Source organism: Arvicanthis niloticus, chromosome 4 (assembly GCF_011762505.2).
Source record: "Arvicanthis niloticus isolate mArvNil1 chromosome 4, mArvNil1.pat.X, whole genome shotgun sequence".
Taxonomy (NCBI): Eukaryota; Metazoa; Chordata; class Mammalia; order Rodentia; family Muridae; genus Arvicanthis; species Arvicanthis niloticus.
In genome coordinates, this window is record NC_047661.1 from 118,946,105 (window position 1) to 118,969,725 (window position 23,621).

The window sequence follows — 23,621 nt, forward strand, 5'->3', positions numbered from 1 at the left end:
TCAAAAACTCAGGTGACAGCAGATGCTGGTGAGGATGTGGAGAAAGAGGAACACTCCTCCATTGTTGGTGGGATTGCAAGCTGGTACAACCACTCTGGAAATCAATCTGGTGGTTCCTCAGAAAGTTGGACATAGTACTACCTGATACCACAGCTACACCACTCCTGGGCATATACCCAGAAGATGCTCTAACATATAACAAGGACACATGCTCCAGTATGTTCATAGCAGCCTTATTTATAATAGCCAGAAGCTAAAAGAGCTAACTTCTTAACCCTCCCCTGCAGGACTCAAATGCCATAGTAACAAAATTTCTTTAGAAAATCCCCCTGCAGACAAGACTAAAGACAAGATCTGATAATCTTGTCCCCCATCTCCAGGCCTTCAGGAAATTGGTCTTGCTTTCTAGATATCAGAATCTGGGTCCAGTCTCCATTCTCACTCACCATAGTTTTGTTTGATGAGTTCGTTCTGCTTGGTCAGCTCCTACCCTTCACACTCCTAGTGTCTCTCTTCCTCTTCTCTGCACTTTTCCTCTATCTTCTCTACCAAAGGGAAAACAAAACAGAACACCAAAGGGAGAAGAGCAGGAAGTAATTTCCTTGTACCATTTCCTCCCCAGCAGTCTGGACCACCGCACTCATCTCTTCCTTTTTATATCACAGTTGCTTTCTTCAATATCCAGTATTTGTATTGGGGAATGAAGACTCTCTCTGACTTTGAACTCATTTATTGATTATCTGTTTGAGTTTCGGGGAACTGCTTTTATGGCACTATGTCCCTGGAAGAGCCACTGTCACATATGTTCATAAATTGTACAAATATTACTTTATGATGTTTTCTGTTTGTTCCTTATCTAGAATGGCAAGAAAAATTATACTTATGCCCAGGACATGAGAATAACCACTTGTATAGGTAGAATGAATATATTTTAAATCTCTAGAAATTGTCCAAAAGGCCTATATCAAACATTAATTTCTGAGTGTCTTTCTTCATTTTAATTATAATAAATGAATATTTAATTGATTATATGCACATGCATCATAAAATAATCTCTCTAAATCCTAGTTTGTTTTCAAATTTGATATTGATTGTAAAATCTTTAATATAAAATGTGTTTAATGCTAAATTACTTAAGGAATATTTGTTAGGAGAGCAATAAAACATCACTGTTACATTATGAAAATATTTGCAAATACTTTATGAGATTCTAAAACTATATGTTATCTGTCAACTATGTCTCTGATGTACACAAAAATGTGCTGTTGATTCAGAGTTTTATAACTCTACCTTCTGAGTGAAAAAAATTCTTTCTACTTAATCTTATCTGTCTGTTTATACACAGGGGACAGGCAGTTACCATGGCATCAGAGGACCACATGCCAGGCCCTATCTGCCTCATTGAGAATGTGAAAGGGCAACTGAGAGCCAACCAGGATGCCCTGAGCATCCTGTCTGATATCCAGCAGCCTTTGGTGGTGGTGGCCATTGTGGGCCTCTACCGCACAGGCAAATCCTACCTGATGAACAGGCTGGCTGGGAAGACATCAGGTGAGTGTCACCAACAAGGCTGTTCTGTGCCCTGTGTGCACTCACATTGCCTGCTTCCTGAATGAGAATGTGAAGAATTTAATCTTCTAGTCACTGCTGTCCCTTGGGATCCATGCAGGTATCTAGCTCAGTATGTACTCAGTCTGAGTACAAACCCATGATCTTCCTGTCTCAGCCTTCTGAATGCTGCTTACATGTCTGCACCAACATATCTGTCTCCTAGTTTCCCTTCTAAAACCAGAAAGGGTTGCTTTCCTGGATACAGAATAGAAGAAATAAAGATAATTTAATTGATATGGTAATTAACTTAAAGGCATTGATAAAAAATGTTCATGGGTTTTTAATGCTTGAAAAATAGATCCATATTATATGTGTCAACATTTTATTACTGTAAGTGATATAAGATTCTTCTTTTTAATTGATTTTAGATACCCAGATTTGTAGCATTAAATAAAATAGTACAACTGTGTATCTCCTGATCCATCTCTACAACTAGCCCATTGCCCACCCCATCCCTCTATTCCACATGCTATAGGTATGACTCTGACTGTCCTAGCAGTGTCACATACATGGACTCACACAAAATATGGGCTTTTCATTACGTGTTCTCTCACTTAGCATGATACCTTCAAGGTTTGTCACTGTGAGAAACAGAGAGCAAACTAGTCTTCCCTTCTCAGGGACAGTGATCAGGTATGTCTAACACTGTCTTGTCCATTCGCCTGTGGAGAAGACAGTAGAGTGCTCTGAATGAAGCTCATGTGAAGATGACTATAGAGACACCTGACTGAGCTCAACATTTCAGGTTTCTAGGTTGTGTTAGTCTCATCACTGATCAAATGCCTAAATGAAGCAAAGTAAGGAAGAAGGATGTATTCTGCTCTAAGTTCAGGGGCTATCAGTCCACTATGGCAGGAGAGACAGGGCTTTGGGGCTCTATGTGTACTGGTAGGAGAGTGTGGCATTTTCGTATCATAGATCACTGAGAAGCAGATAATACAGGTCCACAAACAAGCCCAGTATTAACATTCCAAGTCCTTCCCTCTGCCAGGCAAATCCTACCCCCTAAAGCATCCATCTCTCCCAAAATAGTGGCACTAACTGGGACCAAGGTTCAAATACATGGTTCTGTGGTGAATATTTTATATGCAATTCATGGCTTTCTGCTCCTGGATCCTAAATGCATTGGCTCCACCTTCGAAAGTTCTTATAGTTTTATAGTTCTAATAGTATAAAAAAAATTCCAAAGTCTCATCTCAGATTTAAGGCAACCTGTGATATGCAATATCACGTGATAAACATTCCCATTTCCAGTGTTCAGGGGGAAGGGAAGAGAAGAACACTCCATAACAAGATTGAAACCCAGCAGGGCAAACCCCAGCTGCTGTAGCACTACATGAAGCATACAGAACGTATGGAGGTCTTCTATGCTCTATTATCTGCAGACCCTACCTCTAGGGTACTGCTCTTTAAAGGGCACAGGGGATCTCTCTGGGGTCAGGGGCACTCACTGACTCCAGCTTTCCTCAGTGGACATCATTCAGTACTGCCATCAATAACAACCTAGGGTCTCCATGGTTACTTCAGATTTACCGCCACATCTTCACAGACACAGCAAGCTCAGGGTATCCACCTGAAAGACTGACCCTGCTACACATTCCTTTTGGAACACTGGTACAAGTCTGGAGGCCTTGTGACTGTTGCATTCTCCATATCTGAAAATGAATTTCTGTTCTATCAGTGATAGCTTTGGTTTCAACTAATTCTTCTGACTTGCTTGTGTTATTTTTTCAAGAAAGATTTATTTATTTTAAATTCACATGTGTGAATACTCTGTCTGTGTGCTATGTGCATGCCTGGTACTCACTGCTGCTAGACAGAAGCACAGAAGGTTCCCTGAAACTGGTGTTCTACAGTTGTCATCTGCTCTGTAGATGCTGAGAACTGAACTGGAATCTTCTCCAACACCAGCAAGCCCACTTAACCACTTTCTACTTACAATATGCTAATTTTATTATGACTTTCTGAAAGTCTTGATGGTAAGTGTCTAACCCCTCCTTTCCTCTCTGCTTTTCAGGCTTCTCCGTGGGCTCCACTGTGCAGTCTCAAACCAAGGGCATCTGGATGTGGTGTGTGCCTCATCCCAAGAAGCTTGACCACACCCTAGTTCTGCTTGACACTGAGGGCCTGGGAGATGTGGAGAAAGTAAGAAGGGAGTTCCATTTGTAACTCGGCCTTAACCTCTGAATGTTCTATGCTGTTTTCTATGCTGTTTTAAAATCTTTTTTATTATTTGTGTGTGTGTGTGTGTGTGTGTGTGTGTGTGTGTGTGTTTGTGTGTGCCTGTGTGCACACTCCTTAGTGTGCGTGCTTGTGCACATGTAAATGTGTGAGTGAGTTCATCACAAGGATCATGTTGCATGAGCTACAGCACACATCTGGAAGTTACAGGACAATATGTGGGATCAGTTCCCTTTTCTACTATGTGGGTTCTGGGAATTGAACACAGGCTGTAAGGCGTGTAGTTTTTTAATAAGAGTTTAAACTTCATCATTACCTCCTATTCGTTCATACTTACATGGCATGTGGTCATGAGGAGGGGAACTATCGCAAGACTAGATTGTATAACAGCAAAGTGGTATTCTGCAGAATTAAAACACTAAAAAAAACTGATAAACAGCTCTTGTGAGAATCATTACAAATGAATCCACAAACAAAGAGAACATTCACCCTGCAAGTGCTCTGGACAGCATCTGCAGGTTTATTGCTGTTTCTGTTTAGTTTTTTACCTTGCATGGGTTGCAAAGGTTTCTAATTTTAAGGCTAATATGCCCTCTCATGAAGTGTGCATAGTTTACTACTGCTGATTTGGAAAGTGCTATAAGAACAAGACATAATCTCAACACACATGTGTGCTGATTTCCAGGGTGACAACCAGAATGACTGTTGGATCTTTGCCCTGGCTATACTACTAAGCAGCACCTTTGTCTACAATAGCATGGGGACCATCAACCAGCAGGCCATGGACCAACTGCAGTATCCTTTCTATAGTTCAGACCTACCTTCATGGCTCTAGATTTTACTTAATGCAACATACAACAATAGTAACTCACATATATGTAGCACTCAGTGGTCACACTCAAGTTAGGGGTGAGGCAAATGAAGCTTTTGGTCAGGATTTGGGAAGATGTGGAATTATTGTTGCATGGGGTACATGGAGCTTTGGTTGGTGCTACAGTTGTTTCAGTGGCTTTCCTTAATTAGCTGATCAGCTATGTGACAGAGCTGACAGACAGAATCAGAACAAGATGCTCCCCTGACCACCATGATTTAGAGGACTCAGATGAATTTGTGAGCTTCTTCCCAGACTTTGTGTGGAGTCTGAGGGACTTCTCTCTTGAGCTGAAAATAAATGAGCAATCTGTCTCAGCAGATGAATACCTAGAGAATTCCCTGAAGCTTCTTCAAGGTAAGAGACTTACAACGGGTAAATGAGGATAAAACAAAACAAACTGAGACTTCAGCTTCTTCTGTCTATATTTTTCTTATACCTGGAGTTCTTATTTCTTCTAGCTGACTACACATAGAAATTAGTGTTTAATGTATGATTTATCAGATTGAGTTAAGCATTTTCTCTTATTTATTTGTCTTTCACAGTTTCTATTACAGAGATTAATTTGACTACACTGCTTCTGAATGAAGATATATTTGAAAAAAATAGAATGAAGTGTTACATTCTCGAACTGTTGGAATAGTGTGGCCCCCAGACATGATGGGTTGTCAGTAGTCTATGGAAATCAAATGATGCTGTACTCATGGGTCTGTGTGAACAGTCCACCTACTCTAAGTGGGTTGAATCCTTAGAAACCACCTTTCCTGTTAAGACTAACAGTATTTATAATACCTCTTACAAAAAAGGAAAAATAGTTAAAGTAAAAAACACCACCCAGCCCCTACACATTCTCATTCTCTCTTCTTGTTTTGTGTTATCAGGATCTCACTCACCATGTGATCTAGGCTGGCCTCAACTTATAATCCTCCTGCCTAAGTTTTAAGCATTTCAGAATTTCAAATGTTCACATGATTGAATTTAAAACATACTCAGCTCACAAGTCCTGGCTGAAAATCCTGTTTTTCACTCCATCTAGGTCCTGGCCAAAAAGAAAAAGATATAAATCTGCCTCGAATCTGTATCCGTAAATTCTTCCCAAAAAAGAAATGCTTTGTCTTTGAGCGCCCGGCATCCGGGAAGAAGCTTAGCCAGCTGGAATCACTGCAGGATGAAGACCTGGAGTCTGATTTCGTGGAACAAGTGAAGGAGTTCTGTTCCTATGTGTTCACATCTTCCAAGGTTAAAACAATTTCAGGAGGCCTCAGGGTCAATGGACCACGTGAGTCCTTTCCCAGTCTGTCTGTTCACTGTGTAAGCCACAGTATCATGAGACAGCAGTGATCTACTTCAGCTTTGAAGAAACATTAATCACCACTGCCCTGCTAAACTGCACATGTAACCAGCATTTATAATCAGTTTGTCTATCAGATTGTCTTCTTGGAAAAAGAAAAAATAAAGCAAAAAAAAAAAAAAAAAAAACTTAAGAAAACTTTTAACTCGCCTGGCTATACTAGACTTAAGTAGACCAATAAGATAGTCACTAAACAAGTATGGCTCTTAAATTTTAAAATAAGTCCAGTACGATGTACATGGAGCTGGTCATTGTCAAGGTAGCACACACAGAATGTTCTCTTGGTAATGCTATTTATTCTAATCAACCTGACAGAGAGTTTGTGACCATGTTTTGTTCCCAAATGGGAATGAAATGCTTACTATGGACAGTGTTGGTGACACAGACAGCCATGATGAAGGTGTGGAGCCTATTTTCATGGTGATTATGTTAAAAATGGATGCAAACATTCCATAGACACAGGCCTGTGTAATCTCCATCCAGCATTTTTAACCTTTGGGGTTGCAGACATCTCATGAGAGGATCCTGCTAAGAGAAATGTCTAAGTCCATCACTATGAGAGAGAGGCTGGGATGCTTCCCTTTGTCATTCTTCCAAATGATGCTAAGGACACTGATGCTCTATGACATCAATGATTGACATACCTAGAACTTCACAGAATAAACTTGTCTTTATGGTTTGTAGCAAATATTGTTACCTGTTTCCTGGTTATAGGACTAAAGAGTTTGGTGACAACCTATGTGGACACCATCAGCAGTGGGTCTGTGCCCTGCATGGAGAATGCTGCCCTGGCTTTGGCCCAGATAGAGAATTCAGCAGCAGTGCAAAAGGCCATCACCCACTATGACCAGCAGATGAGCCAGAGTGTGCAGCTCCCCACAGAGACCCTCCAGGAGCTGCTGGACCTGCACAGGACCTGTGAAAGAGAAGCCATCAAGATCTTCATGGAAAATTCCTTCAAAGATGTTAATCAAGTGTTCCTAACAGAATTGGAGGTAATTTTTTCCTCAAGTTTCCTGAATGTAGATTTAGAAAAGCAAATGAAACCAGTGTTTGTGATTAGTCAATTGCTACTAGATTTTGAAGTAGTAACAAATACCCATTAATAATCACACTAAATACAAAAATTAGTTATAATAGACTCAAAGCTTTGAAATATTTCTGCTGTCATGAATAAGATAGTAATACGACCCTTCAATGAATTAATGACAGTGAATTAGTGTGTCTGATCACATTGTACGCCCAGCGACAGCAGACTGATTCAGTATTCAAGCCAATAACAAATTAACATTGAGCCGAATTTATTCCTTGTGTCATCTTTAACCCAGTCTGAAAATGTAGTTTATGTCTAAAGGTGTAAATCTCTATCCTGAACTTCACTGTCAAGGAGCAAGAATTACATCAGTAAAAGCTGGCATCAGAGGCAGAGATCTAATTAGAGTCAGTGCTCATAAGCCTTTCTTTCTTTGTTTTGCATTTGGTTTGGTTTTGTGTTTTGTGTTTGTTTTTCTTTTAAGGGATGCTCTGCAAAATTCTAAACTCTGGCTTTCTTTTTCTTATTACTTTTTTTTCTTTACCTTTTTTTCCCTAAAGATGAAATTAGAAAGAGAGCAAGGGGAATATTATAAGAAGAATCTAGAGGCTTCCTCAGATCTATGCTCGGCTCTGCTTCAGGATATTTTCGGTCCACTAGAAGAAGAGGTGAAGCAGGGTGTTTATTACAAACCACGCGGTTACTGTCTTTTTAACCAGAAGATACAGCAGTTGAAGAAAAAGTACTATGAAGAACCTGGGAAGGGGGTACAGGTAACCAAGGTTATGTATGTCCTGGGAAGTTGCTTACCACCAGACTGAAGTGTCCCCAAGCATCACCGGGGTACTCCAGGAATATGCTCTTTGTGTATCACATATGTGAAGATCGTCATACTGGAGATGTCCTGCTCACACATCAGGGACAGTTAACAATTGAATTCAAACTGATCACATTAACCACCAGTGTGATTGTCACCCTCTGTTTCAGCTACACTCTATGTTGCAAAGGACTCAATGGCAACCCCTTAAACAAAACTTATAATTCATCAGTTTGGGTGTGGGAAAAGCTCACGTGAGAGAGTCCGGCGGGAGAGTCCTGAGGCAGGGCGTCTCACGCCACCGGTGGGTCTGGTTCCAACAGCAGCCTTGGCGGGCAGGCAGCTGCGTCAGGAAGTTCTCCACCGGGTCGCATGATGGCAGGCGGGTCCCACATATACGAGAAGGTCCAGTTCCAAAGGCTGGAAACCGGTGGTAGGCCCAAATGACATGTGGAGTCCAAGAGATCAAAGCTTTATTGTTCACGGCATGGTGAATGGGTCTGGATGTGGGCGCTCCCCCCCCCCCCAAAAGCCAGGGGAGCTGGCTTTTTATAGGGAGGGGGAAAAGGGGAGGGAATAACTTAATTAGCTACGTCCCCAGGCCTTTAGATAACTCAATATTTAAATTTCTCAAGGTGGAGGCTTATTAGTCACGCCCTCTACCTGTGTCTTTACGTGACTGACCTGGGAAGGTAAAATGGACCGCATGTCAGGGCCCTGGGTTCTGGGGGCATGGCCGAAAACCCAACCTAAGGACCAGGATACCTTTCCATGGCCCGACATTTGGGTTTCACAGTATCTTTAAATAATATCATCTCATGTCTCTCTATCATCTTTCCCAGCCCCACTCTTCCTCTCTCATTCACTCTGATCTCTTTGTTCTCCATGAGGGATTACGTCTTCAGCAAACTTACACATCTATGACCACAGTACTAGTAACTCCAAAGTTAGAACCCTCAGTCTAAAAAGACAGTCTTTGTTTTCTAACGGAGACCTCCAATAACAGACATTCCTTCCTGAGGTCCAGCCTAGACTGTGTGCTTCCTTCTGTGGTTGACATGATTAGAGGAAAGGTCAGTAGAGAGGAAGCTATAAAAGTTTACAGTCATTCTTTCTGCTAACTTTATGTTCCCTATACTCAAAGGCTGAAGAAGCTCTCAAGAAATATTTGCAGACAAAGGAGGATATAATAGATGCAATTCTACAGACAGACCAAAGTATGACAGAAAAGGAAAAGGAGATTGAAGGTGAGGCACAAGTTAAGGGACTACTGTAATCCTGGGACCCTAAACTAGAGCTAAAAGAAGAAAGCTGCATCTTACTGGCTGGCATCAGGCCTGGGTATCACTATGAAGTCAGCAGTAACAATGAAGTCGTAGAGGAAGAGTAGAGCAGCATTTACACTTCTTTCTTGCTTTCCTTCACAGTGGAGCGTGTGAAAGCTGAAGCTTCGAAGAGAGCCTCAGAACTGCTGGAGGAAATGAGAAAGAAGAATGAGCAGTTGATGGAACAGAAGGAGCAGAGACACCAGGAGCACATGAAACAGTTGATGGAGAAGATGGAGAAGGAACGGGAGCAGCTGAAGGAGGAGTACCAGAGGGCCCTTGAGCACAAAATTCAGGTATTATATTGCAGCACCTTCTATGTTCTCTTCGTTAAAAAAGAAAATTAAGTGTGTGTGTCTGTGTGTGTGTGACTGTGTCTGTGTCTGTGTCTGTGTCTGTGTCTGTGTCTGTGTCTGTGTCTGTGTCTGTGTCTGTGTCTGTGTGTATTTGCTTGTATACATGTAGTATTTCTAGAGGCCCAATAAGGGAGTCAGATGCCCTGGTGCTAGAGTTATAGGTGTTTGTGAGCCACAGACCTGGATACTTGGAACTGAATTAGACAGTGGCTTTCTTTCACCAATGGAACTGTTTCTTAGCTAAAGGGACCCCTAAACACTAAAATTTAATCATAAATAAAAGCAGGTTAAATTTATAATAAAAATTAAGGTTCAAAGAAATGTTGAGAAATTAAATAATAAAAATTAACTAGCATGGAAACTGCATAGAACACAGGGATCAACTCAGTGCAATGGTTCATTTTCTCCTCCTGTCACTTTTTAGGAAGAGAAGAAAATCCGGCAGGAGTGTCAAAGACTTCAAAAAGAGAATGAGTATTTCCGGGAGAAGGAAGCCAATCGCATATGCATCATAAGCTAAAGGCCTGACAAACAGAGCTGTCCTGCCACCCAAAGCAGAGCTGAACAGCATGTAGAATTGGGAACAAGCAGCACCCTAGTTGATAATAATTGGTTCTGGCATCAAAAAACTAAAAATCAGAAAAGACATGCAGCACGATTGTTGAAATCCTGTTTGTCTTCCTTAAGATTGTGTACAGAGGACGTCACTGACTCTACCTTGGTAGAGGGATCAACAGACTGCTCAGAAAAAAGTCACTTTTCCAAATAATTGTCTCCAGGGGACAAATGGACCCTGCACACATTCTTAAATCTTGGCGCATGATTAGAAAACAAGTTATCCAGGGGTGTGATGGGTCTCAAGGACAGAACCAGCCAGCTTCATTTTCTACAATGTAAGGTTGTAGGATTCACTGCACTGTGAACCAAGACACCTGCATGAAGAACTAGGGTCCCAGTATATAATATCCACAAGATGGGAGAAACCATCAGCATGACAAGAATCTGAATCACAAATGGATGGGCTGAAGATGGAATTGTTTCTGTTCACATAGATTAAAACTGTAATGGGGCCTTTCCAAATTGAAAAGTTGACACTGGCTTACATAGTAGCGTAATGCTTAAGCACAATGTAGAACTGCAACTTGAAAGATGGACTTTAAAGGATGATGAGTAATATGTTAGGTATCAAAAGAACTTTAGTGATTTATCTAACCATAAACTCACACTAGTCTTTCCCTATTATGAGCATCTGTATTTGAAATCCTTTTGATTTTCTCCTCAGCAGAATAAAGGCTCTTGTTCCCATGTTTTGACCAACTCTTAGTAATTTCGAGTAAATATAAACAATATTCCACCTGCCAAAGGGGCAAGGCAAGTGGTTAATGTCTTTTAAAAGGACTGAGAACTTTTAGGGGGTAGGGTTCAGTGGACAAAATGCTTTACAATCATCAGGACCTAAATTCAGATCCTTGCATCCACGTAACTAAACACACATTGTGTGATACACCTGTATCCTAGCCCTGCCTGAGGTGGAGGAAGGAGAGACGGCAGGATTCATGGGGCTTACTAGTCAGCCAGTCTAGGCAACACATATGCTCTGCTTTCTCTGAAGACACACTCTCAAAAATAACGTAGAGAGAAATTGAGAACAGAGTCATGGTGTCTACTAGAAACTGATACAACCACAGATAATCAAATTAAGCAAATTAAATAGGTCTCAGAAGGACAAATATATGTTTTCTTTAATATATAGCTTCTAGCTGCATATAGTCACATAAAATTATTTATGTATATTTAACAGAAAGTCATAGTGAAACTATCAAAGGAAACGGAAAAGACTAACAGAAGAGAGGCATAAAGAGGCATGTAGGAGCAAGAGGGTGTACTAAAGATACATGCTTATATAAAGATATCCTTTTACAACACAGTACCATCTATAATGAATATACACAATGAAAATTACAAAAACTATTTTTAGATAAATTTTATTAGATATTTGATTTACATTTCACATGTTATCCTTTTTCCCCATTTTCCCCCCACCCAGACACCCCCTATCACATCCCTCCTCCACCAGCTTCTATGAGGATGTGCCCACACACACCCACTCCCACCTCCCCATTCACCTCCAAATCCCCCCACACTGGGGCATCCAGCCTTCATGGGACCAAGGACTTCCTCTCCCACCTATGCCCTTACAAGGCCATCCTCCCCTACATGTACAGCTGGAGCCATTGTTCCCTCCATACGTGCTCCCAGCTGGTGGATTAGACCCTGGAAGCCCTGGGTGGTTGGTATTATTGCTCTCCCCATGGAGCCACAAACCACTTCAGGTCCTTTAATCTTCTCTCTAACTCCTCCACTGGGAACCCTATGATCAGTTCAATGGTTAGCTGTGAGCATCTGCCTCTGTATATGTCAGCCTCTGGCAGACCTCTAAAGGAGACAGCCATATCAGACTGCTGTCAGCATGCACTTCCTGTCATCCATATCAGCGTCTACCTTTGGTGACTGCATATGAAATGGATACCCAGGTAGAACAGTCTCCAAACAGCCCCTCCTTCAGTTTCTGTCCCATACTTTGTCTCCATATTTGCTCCCATGAGTATTTTGTTACTCCTTCTAAGAAGGACCAGAGCATCCACACTTTGGTCTTCCTTCTTCATGAGCTTCATGTGGTCTGTGAGCTGTATCTTAGGTATTGCAAGCTTTTGGGCTAATGTCCAATTATCAATGAGCACATACCATGAGTGTTCTTTTGTGATTAAGTTACCTCACTCAAGATATTTTCTAGTTCCATCCATTTGCCTAAGAATTTCATGAATTCATTGTTTTTGACAGCTGAGTAGTACTCCATTGTGTAAATGTACCACATTTCTGTATCCATTCCTCTGTTGAAAGACATCTGGGGAGAGCACTGAGCAGATCTTGGGTGGCAGCTCTGCCCCCAACCTCCAATAACCCAGAGGAATCGGGGATCCCAGGCGCTCTAACTCGGGCAGTATCTAAGGTAAGCAGACAGCAGGGCCCGCCCTAAACAGGGAGTAGCTGGGAACCAAAAGGACCCAGGAAGTCACTCCCGGCCCAGAACACTGGTTCCTTCTGGTCTGGGCCAGAGCACTGAGCAGATCTTGGGTGGCAGCTCTGTCCCCAACCTCCAAGAACCCAGAGGAAGCAGGGATCCCAGGCGCTCTAACTTGGACAGTGTCTTAGAAACTAGTTCTCAGATCTGAGGCCTGGATCAGACCTCTGCCAGGTCTGCTGTTGTGTAGACCCCGGATTCCACCTGAGACATACTGGAAGGTCCACTCAACCCAGAGCCACAGAGGAACAAATGAACTCAGAGCGTCAGACAACATATCCTGAGATGTTCTAGAGGAGACACTGCACCCAGAACAGCAGACACCTAGCTGGACTGCTACCTTGGAGGCACCATATCCTGAAGCATCCTAGAGGTACCACTGTAATCAGTGCAGCTAGAAAAGATCACAGAGACATCTGGACCCCTAGGAGATCAGACACAAGCTAGATAAGTGAAAAGGCAGGCTTCAGTCAGAGACAGCAAGTACAGGCAGCACTAGAGTTAACCAGATGGCAAAAGGCAAGAGCAAGAACGTAAGCAACAGAAACCAAATTTGCATGGCATCATCAGAAGCCAGCTCCCCCATCAGAGCAAGCCCTGAACACCCCATCACACCAGAAAAGCAGGATTCAGAATTAAAATCACTTCTCATGATGATGATAGAGGGCTTTAAGAAAGACATAAATAACACTCTCAAAGAACTTAAGGAGAGCACTGGTAGACAGATAGAAACCCTTAAAGAGGAAACACAAAAATCCCTTAAGGAATTGCAAGAAAATGCAACCAAACGGGAGAAGGAATTAAACAGAACCATGCAGGATCTAAAAATGGAAGTAGAAACAATAAAGAAATCACAAAGGGACAATACTCTGGAGATAGAAAACCTAAAAAAAAGATCAGGAGTCATAGACACAAGTATCACCAACAGAATACAAGAGATGGAAGAGAGAATCTCATGTGCAGAAGATACCATGGAAAACATTGACACAACTGTCAAAGAAAATGCAAAATACAAAAAGCTACTAACCCAAAATATACAAGAAATCCAAGACACAATGAGAAGGCCAAACCTAAGGATAATAGGTATAGATGAGGGGGAAGACTCCCAACTTAAAGAACCAGTAAATATCCTCAACAAAATTATAGAGGAAAACTTCCCTAACTTAAAGAAAGAGATGTCCATAAATATACAAGAAGCCTACAGAACTCCAAATAGTTTAGACCAGAAAAGAAATACTTCCCGTCATATAATAGTCAAAACATCAAATGTACAAAACAAAGAAAAAATACTAAAAGCAGTAAGGGAAAAAGGCAAAGTAACATATAAAGGCAGACCTATAAGAATTACACCAGACTTCTCACCAGAGACCATAAAAGCCAGAAGATCCTGGACCGATATCATACAGACCCTAAGAGAACACAAATGCAAGCCCAGACTACTATACCCAGCAAAACTCTCAATCATTATTGATGGAGAAACCAAAATATTCCATGACAAATCCAAATTTACACAGTATCTCAACACAAATCCAGCACTGCAAAGAATAATTGGTGGAAAACTCCAACACAAAGAGGGAAACTACAACCTAGAAAAGGCAAGAAAGTAATCTTCCAAAAGCCATAAAAGAAGGTAGCTACACAAACATATCTCCTTGGATGTCAGCCCAAAAGCTTGGAATAGCTAAGACTCAACCTACAGACCACATGAAGCTCATGAAGAAGGAAGACCAAGAGGGGATGCCTCAGTTCTACTTAGAACGAGAAACAAAAATGCTCAAGGGAGCAAATAGGGAAACAAAACATGGAACAGAAACTGAAGGAGGGGCCATCAGGAGACCATTCTACCTGGGTATTCATCCCATGTACAGCCACCTAAGCTAAACACTGTTGTGGATGGCTGGAAGTGCATAATGTGAGGAACATGATATAGCTGTCTCCTTAGAGGTCAGCCAAAGACTAACACACTCAGAGGATGATGCTGACAGTTAACCACTGATATGATCAGGGGTTTCCCAATGAGAACTTAGTGAGAGGACTGAAGGAGCAGAAAGGGTTTGTGACCCCAGGTGGAAAGCAACAGTACAAAACAACCAGAGCCCTCCAGGGTCTAAACCACCAGCCTGGGAACACATAGGGAGGGACCCAAGACTCCAGAGCTATATGCAGGGGAGGATGGCCTTGTCGGACATAGGTGGGAGAGGAGTTTCTTGGTCCCATAAAAAAAATGAACACAAAGTGGGGGGGGGGGATGTGAGGGCGGAGAGAGGATAGTGAGGAGGGGTAGGTGCGGTCACTGCCTCATAGAAGCATGAGGAGGGGGATGGGATAGGAGGTTTCTGGGTGGTGGGAGGAAGTAGGGTAAGGGGATAAAATCTGAAACGTAAATACTACAACCAATTTTAACAAGCGGAAAAAAAAAAGGTTGTCAGAACCAGCATCTTTAAAAAAATGTCAGCCCCCTGGGGGGGGGGAATTATTTTTTCTTGATACTAAAACTTGTTCTGAGAATTGCATATTGCAGAATACGCACCCTTGGTGTATCTACTCATCAAGCATACTGAGCAGACCTGCCCAAACCTCAGATGTCCTGGAATTCCATCTGGATTCAGTGAAGACACAGCATCAGAGGCTTATCAACTTACTCTTCCCCCCCCCCATCCCTCTTCTAAAATCTCAACGCCCTTAATCAGCTTGAAGAAGTTAAAGAAGAGTCAGCGCCCCATTCCCTGAGCTTGGGGACTAATGTGGTTAATAATGGTCTGTCTTTCTAGGGACAAGTAGTGGTTTTGTTGGAACAGGGAGGATTAGCTAGGACTTACTGCATAGCCATAACCTATTGGTAGAAATCTGTATAATTATTATTAAGATGAAGTTATAATTTCTTAAATGGTACAAAATTTACTTTGATTTCAAATTTAAGGTTTTCATTGGTACGAGCCTCTTATTAATATAAAAATGAGATGAATATTGATACTCTCATGGGCATTGTGCCTGTATAACACATTTAGGAATACAAGGCCTAGACCCAGCCCTTTTTTAACTTTTTTAACTGATTTGGGACGGTTAACCTATGAGTTAAGCGACTATAGCAGATTCATGGTTTTGAGTTTATTATTAGGGTGTTTTCCATATTTTATTTAGAAATAGCTGAGAGGAGTGAACAGACAACAGTCCAGGCTACCTTACATGGATAGTTGGTTTTCAAAACATCAGAAGTCCATAGAACTGACGCTACAAATATTTATATATTAATGTTCATTTTGATTAGAGACCTGTCTGCTCCTGACAGCTTCCTGTTGTGGATTCTAAGAAGAAATTGAGCATCCTTGGAGTTACTCCAGTTGTGTGGTGACACCCACTAGGCAAGAATTGCCTCTCTCCATCTACAGACAAATTACTGTCCAGAAAAGAACACACATGCAGAATAGTCGACTGATTATATCTGCCTAGACAGAGTAATCAGCCCTTAATAATCCTGCATCACTAAGGTCTGTCAGATGATTCTGGGCCAGAAGGCTGAAGATTTGATGCTCCAACGTTCAGTAGTATAGGGGCTTTTCAGCTGTTCAGCGGTCTCTATAAATTGGCTAAGTTTTAGAAGTTATGTTTAGTGCTTCCCATAACTTCAGTTAACTCAGTCATTCTGGATTTCTGATGGGGTTGAAGACCTATAGTCTCATAGCCAATCCTGGCTATTTACTTTGAGAGAAAAGATCTGAGTAGATGGTTTTCAGCTGACATTGATTCTAAAGCCAAAAAAGCCAGGATCAAAAGTAAGTGTTTTAGTTAGAAGAGATGACAGAGGTTCTGGTTAGTCAACAAAATGATGGACTGGGTATTAGGACTATCTTGTACCTCACTGGTACAATTAGGAATAAGTATGCTCTAATTGTATTTTGAGAGAAAAGTTTTACTTTAACAGGAAGAGTGATATGTAGGAGGAGCTAAGTGGGAAGGAGAACTGAGAGGAAGAGATGGAACAAGGAGAGAAGATGAAGAAGAGGAGAAGCTAGGTGATGAGAGAGAGAAAGAGAGAGGGGGACATGGAGGCAGATGTTCACATGTCTCCACCAGTCAAAGATAGTTTTTATATCTAGGTTGGGTGTTGGGTTACACTTCTGATTGAGCATTACCAAACTTATAAATCCTTTGATTAACATTTTTAAAAAATCGTATAAAAGCAAAAAGGAAAGGGGGGCATGGGACAGGGGTGTTCTAGGGAGGGGAAATGTGGAAAGGGGATGGCATCTTAAATGTAAATAAAATATAAAATAAAATTTAAAAAAAACAAAAAAACAACAATTAACATGTGCAATTAAATTTAAACACCTCCTCCTAAGACAGGGTTTTCCCCTTTGCCTTTATAAACTACCATTTTCCTACAGACCACATCTGTCTCCTCTATATGTAGAGGTAGTCATTGCCATGCCTCCTAACTCCCTCCCTGGCCTCTTTTTATCACCTCTCTTTTGTTCCCTTCCTGTAGGAGGAATAAATCAGCATATACTGACCAGTGACTCATAATGGCCCATGTATGCACAACAGATGCTTCTACAATCCCGAAACACTGAGATTTTTCTGGCACATGGGGACAAATGACAACAAAGCTCATGACAAGGCCAGCCAATCAGTCGATATCAGCAATCAAGGGTGAGATATGGTGGACCAGTTGAGTGTGGATATAAACGCATACCTCAATCCTGCAATAAACAAATCTGTTTCTTCTTCTCACCTGACTCCTGGAGTCTGTTGTAGTAGAAGGTGGGGACCTTTTTACCCCCTATGCCCGAGGACCAAAGGGCTGGGGCAAACACCTTCCCTTCTCCCTAGTCCTCTATCTCCTGTCTTTGTCTCTTATTTCCTCTCTGCGGGGCAGTGGGCCATAAAAGAATAGCATGGTTTCTCGTTTAACACTGGCTAGAGATGGCCAGAGACCCAACAGGTATCCCTGCAAGGTACAGCATACATTTCAACACACTCCCAGACTCCAGGCTCCTGACAGGAGGCCAAAGACCTCCATTGATCCATTGATCCATGCCTTTCAGTCACATAGAGCAATGCTCCTACCAGCCCCTCCACAGGCAGAGGGTGTGATTACAGGCTGCAGAGCCTCAAGAGATCTCCATATTAATGAGTTACCCAAGGCCAGAGGGCGTAGCCAATTAAGCATTCCTTCCCAGACCCTCCTCCTACAAAATGTATTTAACCTCAGGCCCGCCCTGAGAGCAATGGGGTACAGCTTCATTTACTTTCTGCCATGACAATAAACCTTTTAAAACCATGGACTTTGGGACCTGCGGTGGAGAACCATGAAGGGGGCCTTTGACTACTGAGTCCTGTCTAATCTCCTGCCAAGGACTTCTCTACATTCCAGCCACAGAGCCCACCAACTCAAGCAAGCTAGCCAAGCCAGCTATGACCCAGGCAAGCAAGTTGTGACCAGGCACAGCCGGAGCTTTTCTCCCTCGTCCCGTAGGCTGCAGGCCGGTCCATCCCATATGACCCTAGTCTTAACTCTTCCATGGCTCCAAACGGCACCTGGGAGTCCAGGGGTCTGAGACTAGTCGATCCCCACATGCCTTCTTGCCCAGGAGTCCCCACCTGAGAGCTCTGCCCCCGTGAGTCTCAGACTGAGATCTCCCCACGCCCAGAGTGGAGCTTGGGGGCTTCTCATAGCCCAGTGTCCGCCTGGCTTAGCGTCGAGTAAACTTAGTCAAATTCCCGCGCTTCTGCTCCCTGAGCCACAGATCCAGCCTCCTGGGGGACAGACATGCAGGATTCACAACTCAGGCCAATAGGAGCCACGCCCACACGCAAGCTACAGACCCACACCTCTCCTTTGTTCCTCTGGTGGGGGGGTCTTCTTTGTGATGAAAACTTAGTTTCAGGATGTCATAAGCTGCCTTCAAAGTCTCTACAATACTAACATAATTTTTACTAAGCACACAGTCTCTGTAAAGGTGATTCAGACCCCTTCTGTACAGTTAGTCCTTCCTGAGTGTAGTGGAACTGAAGTGACAAAGGTGTGTGGCTTCATTGCCTAGGTGCCTGTGGACACCAAAATAGGTCTTGCAACATGGAACAGCCTTTTATCTCAATGGAAAGGGAAGAAATGTGGCAGCAAATTCACAGTGTCAAACACTTGTCTGCTGTTCATATACACACCCCAGGCTCCTACCCTTGTAGCAGAAGGCGCAGAAGACAGGGGAGCCTAAAAGAAATGCCCAGTGCACTCTCCCACATTTTATTACAGAGATCTTTTCAGCTTAGTTCATAAACATTCTCCCTAGGAAGTTAGGTAAGATCACATACACAACCACAGTTGCCTGTGCTACAGGGATTATTTATTCAGAACTCTATTTAACAGCAACATGAATTGGAAAGTAAGAACTAGCTAGTTGGTTCAGTAGTTAAGCACACTGACTGATCTACTAGGAGACCTAGGTTTGAGTCCCAGCACCCATGAGGTGGCTTATAATCATCTCTAACTCCAGTTCTATGGGATCTGACGCCTCCTTCAGACCTCCGTGGGTACCAGGCATGTACATGATACACATACATACATGCAGACCAAACATTCTTACACATAAAATAAAGAAATACATAAATTTAAAAGAATTTGGAATAGGTAGCTCTCTAATAGTCAATAAAGATAAGAAACACATAATCACAGAAAATGCCCTAAGAATAGAGGGGAGGCTCTTTCTTCCTTAGGAAGGAGATATTTACTCACCCATGCACCAAGCCATCACATCTCCTTAGCATGTGTTAACTACATTCTCTGAACACACAAGCAGTAGAAGAAAAGAATTAAAGATAGGAGGCAAGAGATAGGAAGAGTGAAAACCTACCAAATCCATCCAAACGCATCTTTCTCTATCGATGTGTCTCCAACTCAACAGCATTATCTGATTCAAAGTACCAATTAGATTCATAAAATTCAGACAGCAAAATGCACCATCTAGTGGCTTTCACTTTCATTACTACCTGTGAGTGTTAACATTAATTGTGTGTACTTGCCTAGAATGTGAGACCTGTCTGACCTAGTCTTTTTTAGTTGTCTTTTAGTTGTTGTCATTGTTGTTGTTGTTTTTGTTGTTCACCACAGCACCATCAGAATCTAAAGGGCATCCTGCCCCATAGAAAATGCTACATGCAAAGCTTTACACGTGAGCATCGTATAATAGGGTTTTATCTTCCCCACTCTACGTCCTGTACTTCTCCCTGAGTGTTTACTGCTGGATTACAATGCATCAGAAGAGTATTTCAGGAGATTGATGTATATTTATGTTATCATTCCTGTTCTACTTCAATCAAAGTGTTTTTTTTTTTTTTAAATGTACTTGATACCTGGTTCATTTGCTGTAGTGGGTAGTTTTATGCTACTACCTTTTGCTCTGGGACCTGGCAAGCTACCAGCTATAGCTCCCACCTGGCTTCTATTTTGTTCTACCCATCTCTGCTCCATGAACTAAGGCATGCTACCAGTCCCTTCCCAGCTTCCCTTGAATCTGCAGATAAAAGACACACACACACACACACACATACAGTTTGTTACTTTACAAAATTACTATCTCCTGCCTGGAAAAGCATGTCCTTGCCAATTTATTATCTCAGTCTCTCTATTGTCCTAACTTCAATGGCTAGTCCCACCTTAGCCCCTGCCAAACATCCTTGGCCACCCACCTCTAGCAGAGACAACAGGCCCCAGCTCCCCCGCCCCCCAAGACCTCACATGGTTGCTGCATTCTTCCTCCTCCAAATCATGGCAGAAAAGACCCTCTCCTTCCTTGCCTTTTAATCCTGAGACTCAGAAGTCCTTCCTGTACTTTCCACCCAGCAATTGGCCCATGGCTTTCTTGACAAACCAAGAACTTATTGGGGAACAAGGCCTTATCATCAGAACTGTCCCCTTCAATTTGCTTTCAATGTATTCTGTATATCAGTTTCTATTTTTAAGGGTCAAGGCTCAAAGTCATAAAAGTTTCTAACACAAGACATCTAGGAAATTTAGGGCACTATGGAAGGACCAAACTTAAAATTAATAGGAATAGAACAAAGAGAAGACTCTCAGATTAAAGGCTAGAAAATATCTTCAACAAAATCATACAAGAAAACTTCCCTAACATAAAGAGATGACTATAAATGTACAAGAAGCTTACAGAAAAGCAATTAGACTAGACCAGAAAAGAAAATCTTCTACCCACATAATAATCAAAACACCAAATATACAGAACAAAGAACAAATATAAAAAGCTGCAAGGGGAAAAAGTCCAGTAACATTTAAAGTCAGAACTATCAGAATCACACCAGACTTCTCAACAGAGACTCTAAAAGCCAGACGGGCCTGAGTAGATGTCTTACAGACCCTAAGAAACCACAGATGTGAGCCAGACTACTATACCAGCTAAACTTTCAATCACCATAGACAGGGAAATCAAGATATCCCTATTTTTCCCCATGGAAAAAAATCAAATTTAAATAATATCTTTCCACTAATCCATCTCTACAGAGCATTCTAGAAGAAAAAGTGCAACACAAGTAAGGTAACTACACCCAAGAAAACACAAGAAGTTAATAATTTCACTGTAAAACCAAAAGAAGAGAAATGTGTGTGTGCGCGCACACACACACACACACACATACACACACACCACCACCAACATCAAAATAACAAGGACTAACAATCTCATACATTAATATATCTCAACATCAATGGATTAAAAAACTGTACTTCAACAACAACAGACACAACAGAAGGTCTATAAACTCATGGAAACTGAACAAGTTTTTACTCAATGACCACTGGGTAAAAGAAGAAATCATACACACACACACACACACATATGTGTGTGTGTGTGTGTGTATTTATACATATATATGTATATATACACATACACATATGTCTAGTGAAACAAAAGGAACAAATGGAAGGGGGCATGAAAGCATAAAAAGAAGAGTTGAGGGAATGGATGGCAAACATGCAAGATATTTTTAGATGAATATATTTGCATATGACACAACACCATGTATAATGAATATGTGCAATAAAAAGCATAAACAGTTTGTGATCAACAAAGAACATTTTTAAAATTCTGACAACTCCATGTGAATACCATTAACAGTTTAGACAAGTAAACTAATTTCTCAATGAAAACATAAATCTAAAAGTATATCTGTTACTTCCCTGATGGCTACAACAAAATACGCGCCCCCCCCCCCAAAAAAAAAATCAACTAAAGGAAGGAAGGGTTTATTCTGTCTCACAGTCTGAGAGGAGTGTCCATCATGGTGGGGATATCATGGTGACAGAAGTGTGAGGACACTTGTCATGTTGCATCCACAGTGAGAGTGATAGATGCTGATGGTTCAATCAATTTTTTTCTTTTATTCAGTCAGAAACTTCAGCTCATGAGATTGTCTGTCCATAGAGAGGGTTGTCCTCCTACCTCCATTTACTCAATATAGACATTCTCTCACAGGCGTGTCAAAGGTGTGTCTCGTGAGTGAGTCTGGATCTTGTCCAGTTGGTAATCAATATTATTAACTGTCACACTCTTGTAGAATAAAGAGATCATTTGAATTACAAAAGCTCAAGATATAAGATTTATAATATATATAATATATTATATTATGTACATATATATGTATATATACATACATATAGTATAAACGTATATCCAGAAGGTTTTCTCTTACTGTGCCTGTAAAGAGGAAATTATATAAATCCTACAGAGTTTCTTTCAGAAAATACAAGAGGAAGAATTTCCTAATCATTCTATGAGAACACCATTGTCTTAATACAAAACCAGTCAAAAACAGTACAAATCAGAGAAACCCACAGTTCATCCATTGTGAACTTAGATGATGAACTCCATGGCCAAATATTAGCCAACAAAACCTAGGAATTTATCAAAATAATTTACTTGCACCAGGTGGGATTTATCCAAGAATAAATGCTGAAGCAAAACCATGTAATTCACTACACTGAAAGCTTTGGAAGCCAAAACAAAATGCTGAGTTCCACAAACAGCTACATAAAAATCCTGAACGATAAAATCCCAGAGCTGTGCAAATCTCCTCCTCTTTTGTTTCATTTGTTTGAGGTTTGGGGGATGGTTAAAGTTTGTTGTTGTTGTTGTTGTTGTTGTTGTTGTTGTTGTTGTTGTAAGATAGGGTCTTGTTACATAGCCCAGGCTATCCTCAAATTTTTACCAATGCTTCAATTACAATGGCAGGATTGCAGGCGTGCACCACCACACCTGGCCAGATGTCAACTGTGTAAAGCAATAAAGTGAAGCTACCAAAAGCCCACACACCATCATACTTAATGAGAAACTAAATGTTTGCCACTCTAACCTAGGAAAAACACAAGGGTTCCCATTCTTACATTGCATATTCAACATGACACTGGATCTCTGTCCCCTGTCCCCCCACACCATTCTATTAGTTGGGTATCTCACATCATGCACCTAAATTGTGCTCACCTTTCAGTCCTCCTATATCTACCCTGCAACAAAAAAAAGAAAAAAAGAAAAGAAAAGAAAAGAAAAGAAAGGGTGTAACAAGCTCATTTTGTGTTGTCCATATACTCACAGGACATGGTTGATTTATGGTGGCCAATTCCCCAAGAAAGGATGACTCTTTTTCGGCCTGTGTCCACAGCAGAAGCCATCAACTGAGGAGAACCATGCACTGGCTAGTGAGGGGCAGGGCCAGCTCCCCCTTGACTACACCACTCCCTACAGTGCTGTGGGCCAACTCAGAGCAGTGCCAGCTCTCCTGAAAGGGGTGGGGCTAACTCTCTGATGCCTATGCTTCAGCCCGTGTTGCTTTTTGTCTACCAGGGAGGAGTTGCCATCAGCATGGTTTCAGACAGCAGCTCAGACCACGAACATCCCCATGGGATACCATGGTAACACAGGCAGCAGACATCAACAAACACTGCCCCTAGTCACATCTGAACCACAGGCTTCAACACAGTCTCTGGTAGC

General features: G+C 41.7%; 1 protein-coding gene across 1 annotated transcript; it reads left to right on the forward strand.

Moving 5' to 3' along the window:
* The first annotated feature begins 1,357 nt into the window (after positions 1–1,357).
* On the forward strand, positions 1,358–10,793 carry LOC117707458 (guanylate-binding protein 1-like). The gene is made up of 10 exons (XM_034500843.2): positions 1,358–1,551; positions 3,629–3,756; positions 4,478–4,587; positions 4,824–5,020; positions 5,700–5,942; positions 6,729–7,009; positions 7,608–7,820; positions 9,009–9,111; positions 9,292–9,485; positions 9,970–10,793. Exons 1-10 carry the CDS (start codon positions 1,362–1,364, stop codon positions 10,063–10,065), a joined length of 1,755 nt encoding a protein of 584 aa, XP_034356734.1. The 5' UTR covers positions 1,358–1,361; the 3' UTR covers positions 10,066–10,793.
* The last annotated feature ends 12,828 nt before the right edge of the window (positions 10,794–23,621 follow it).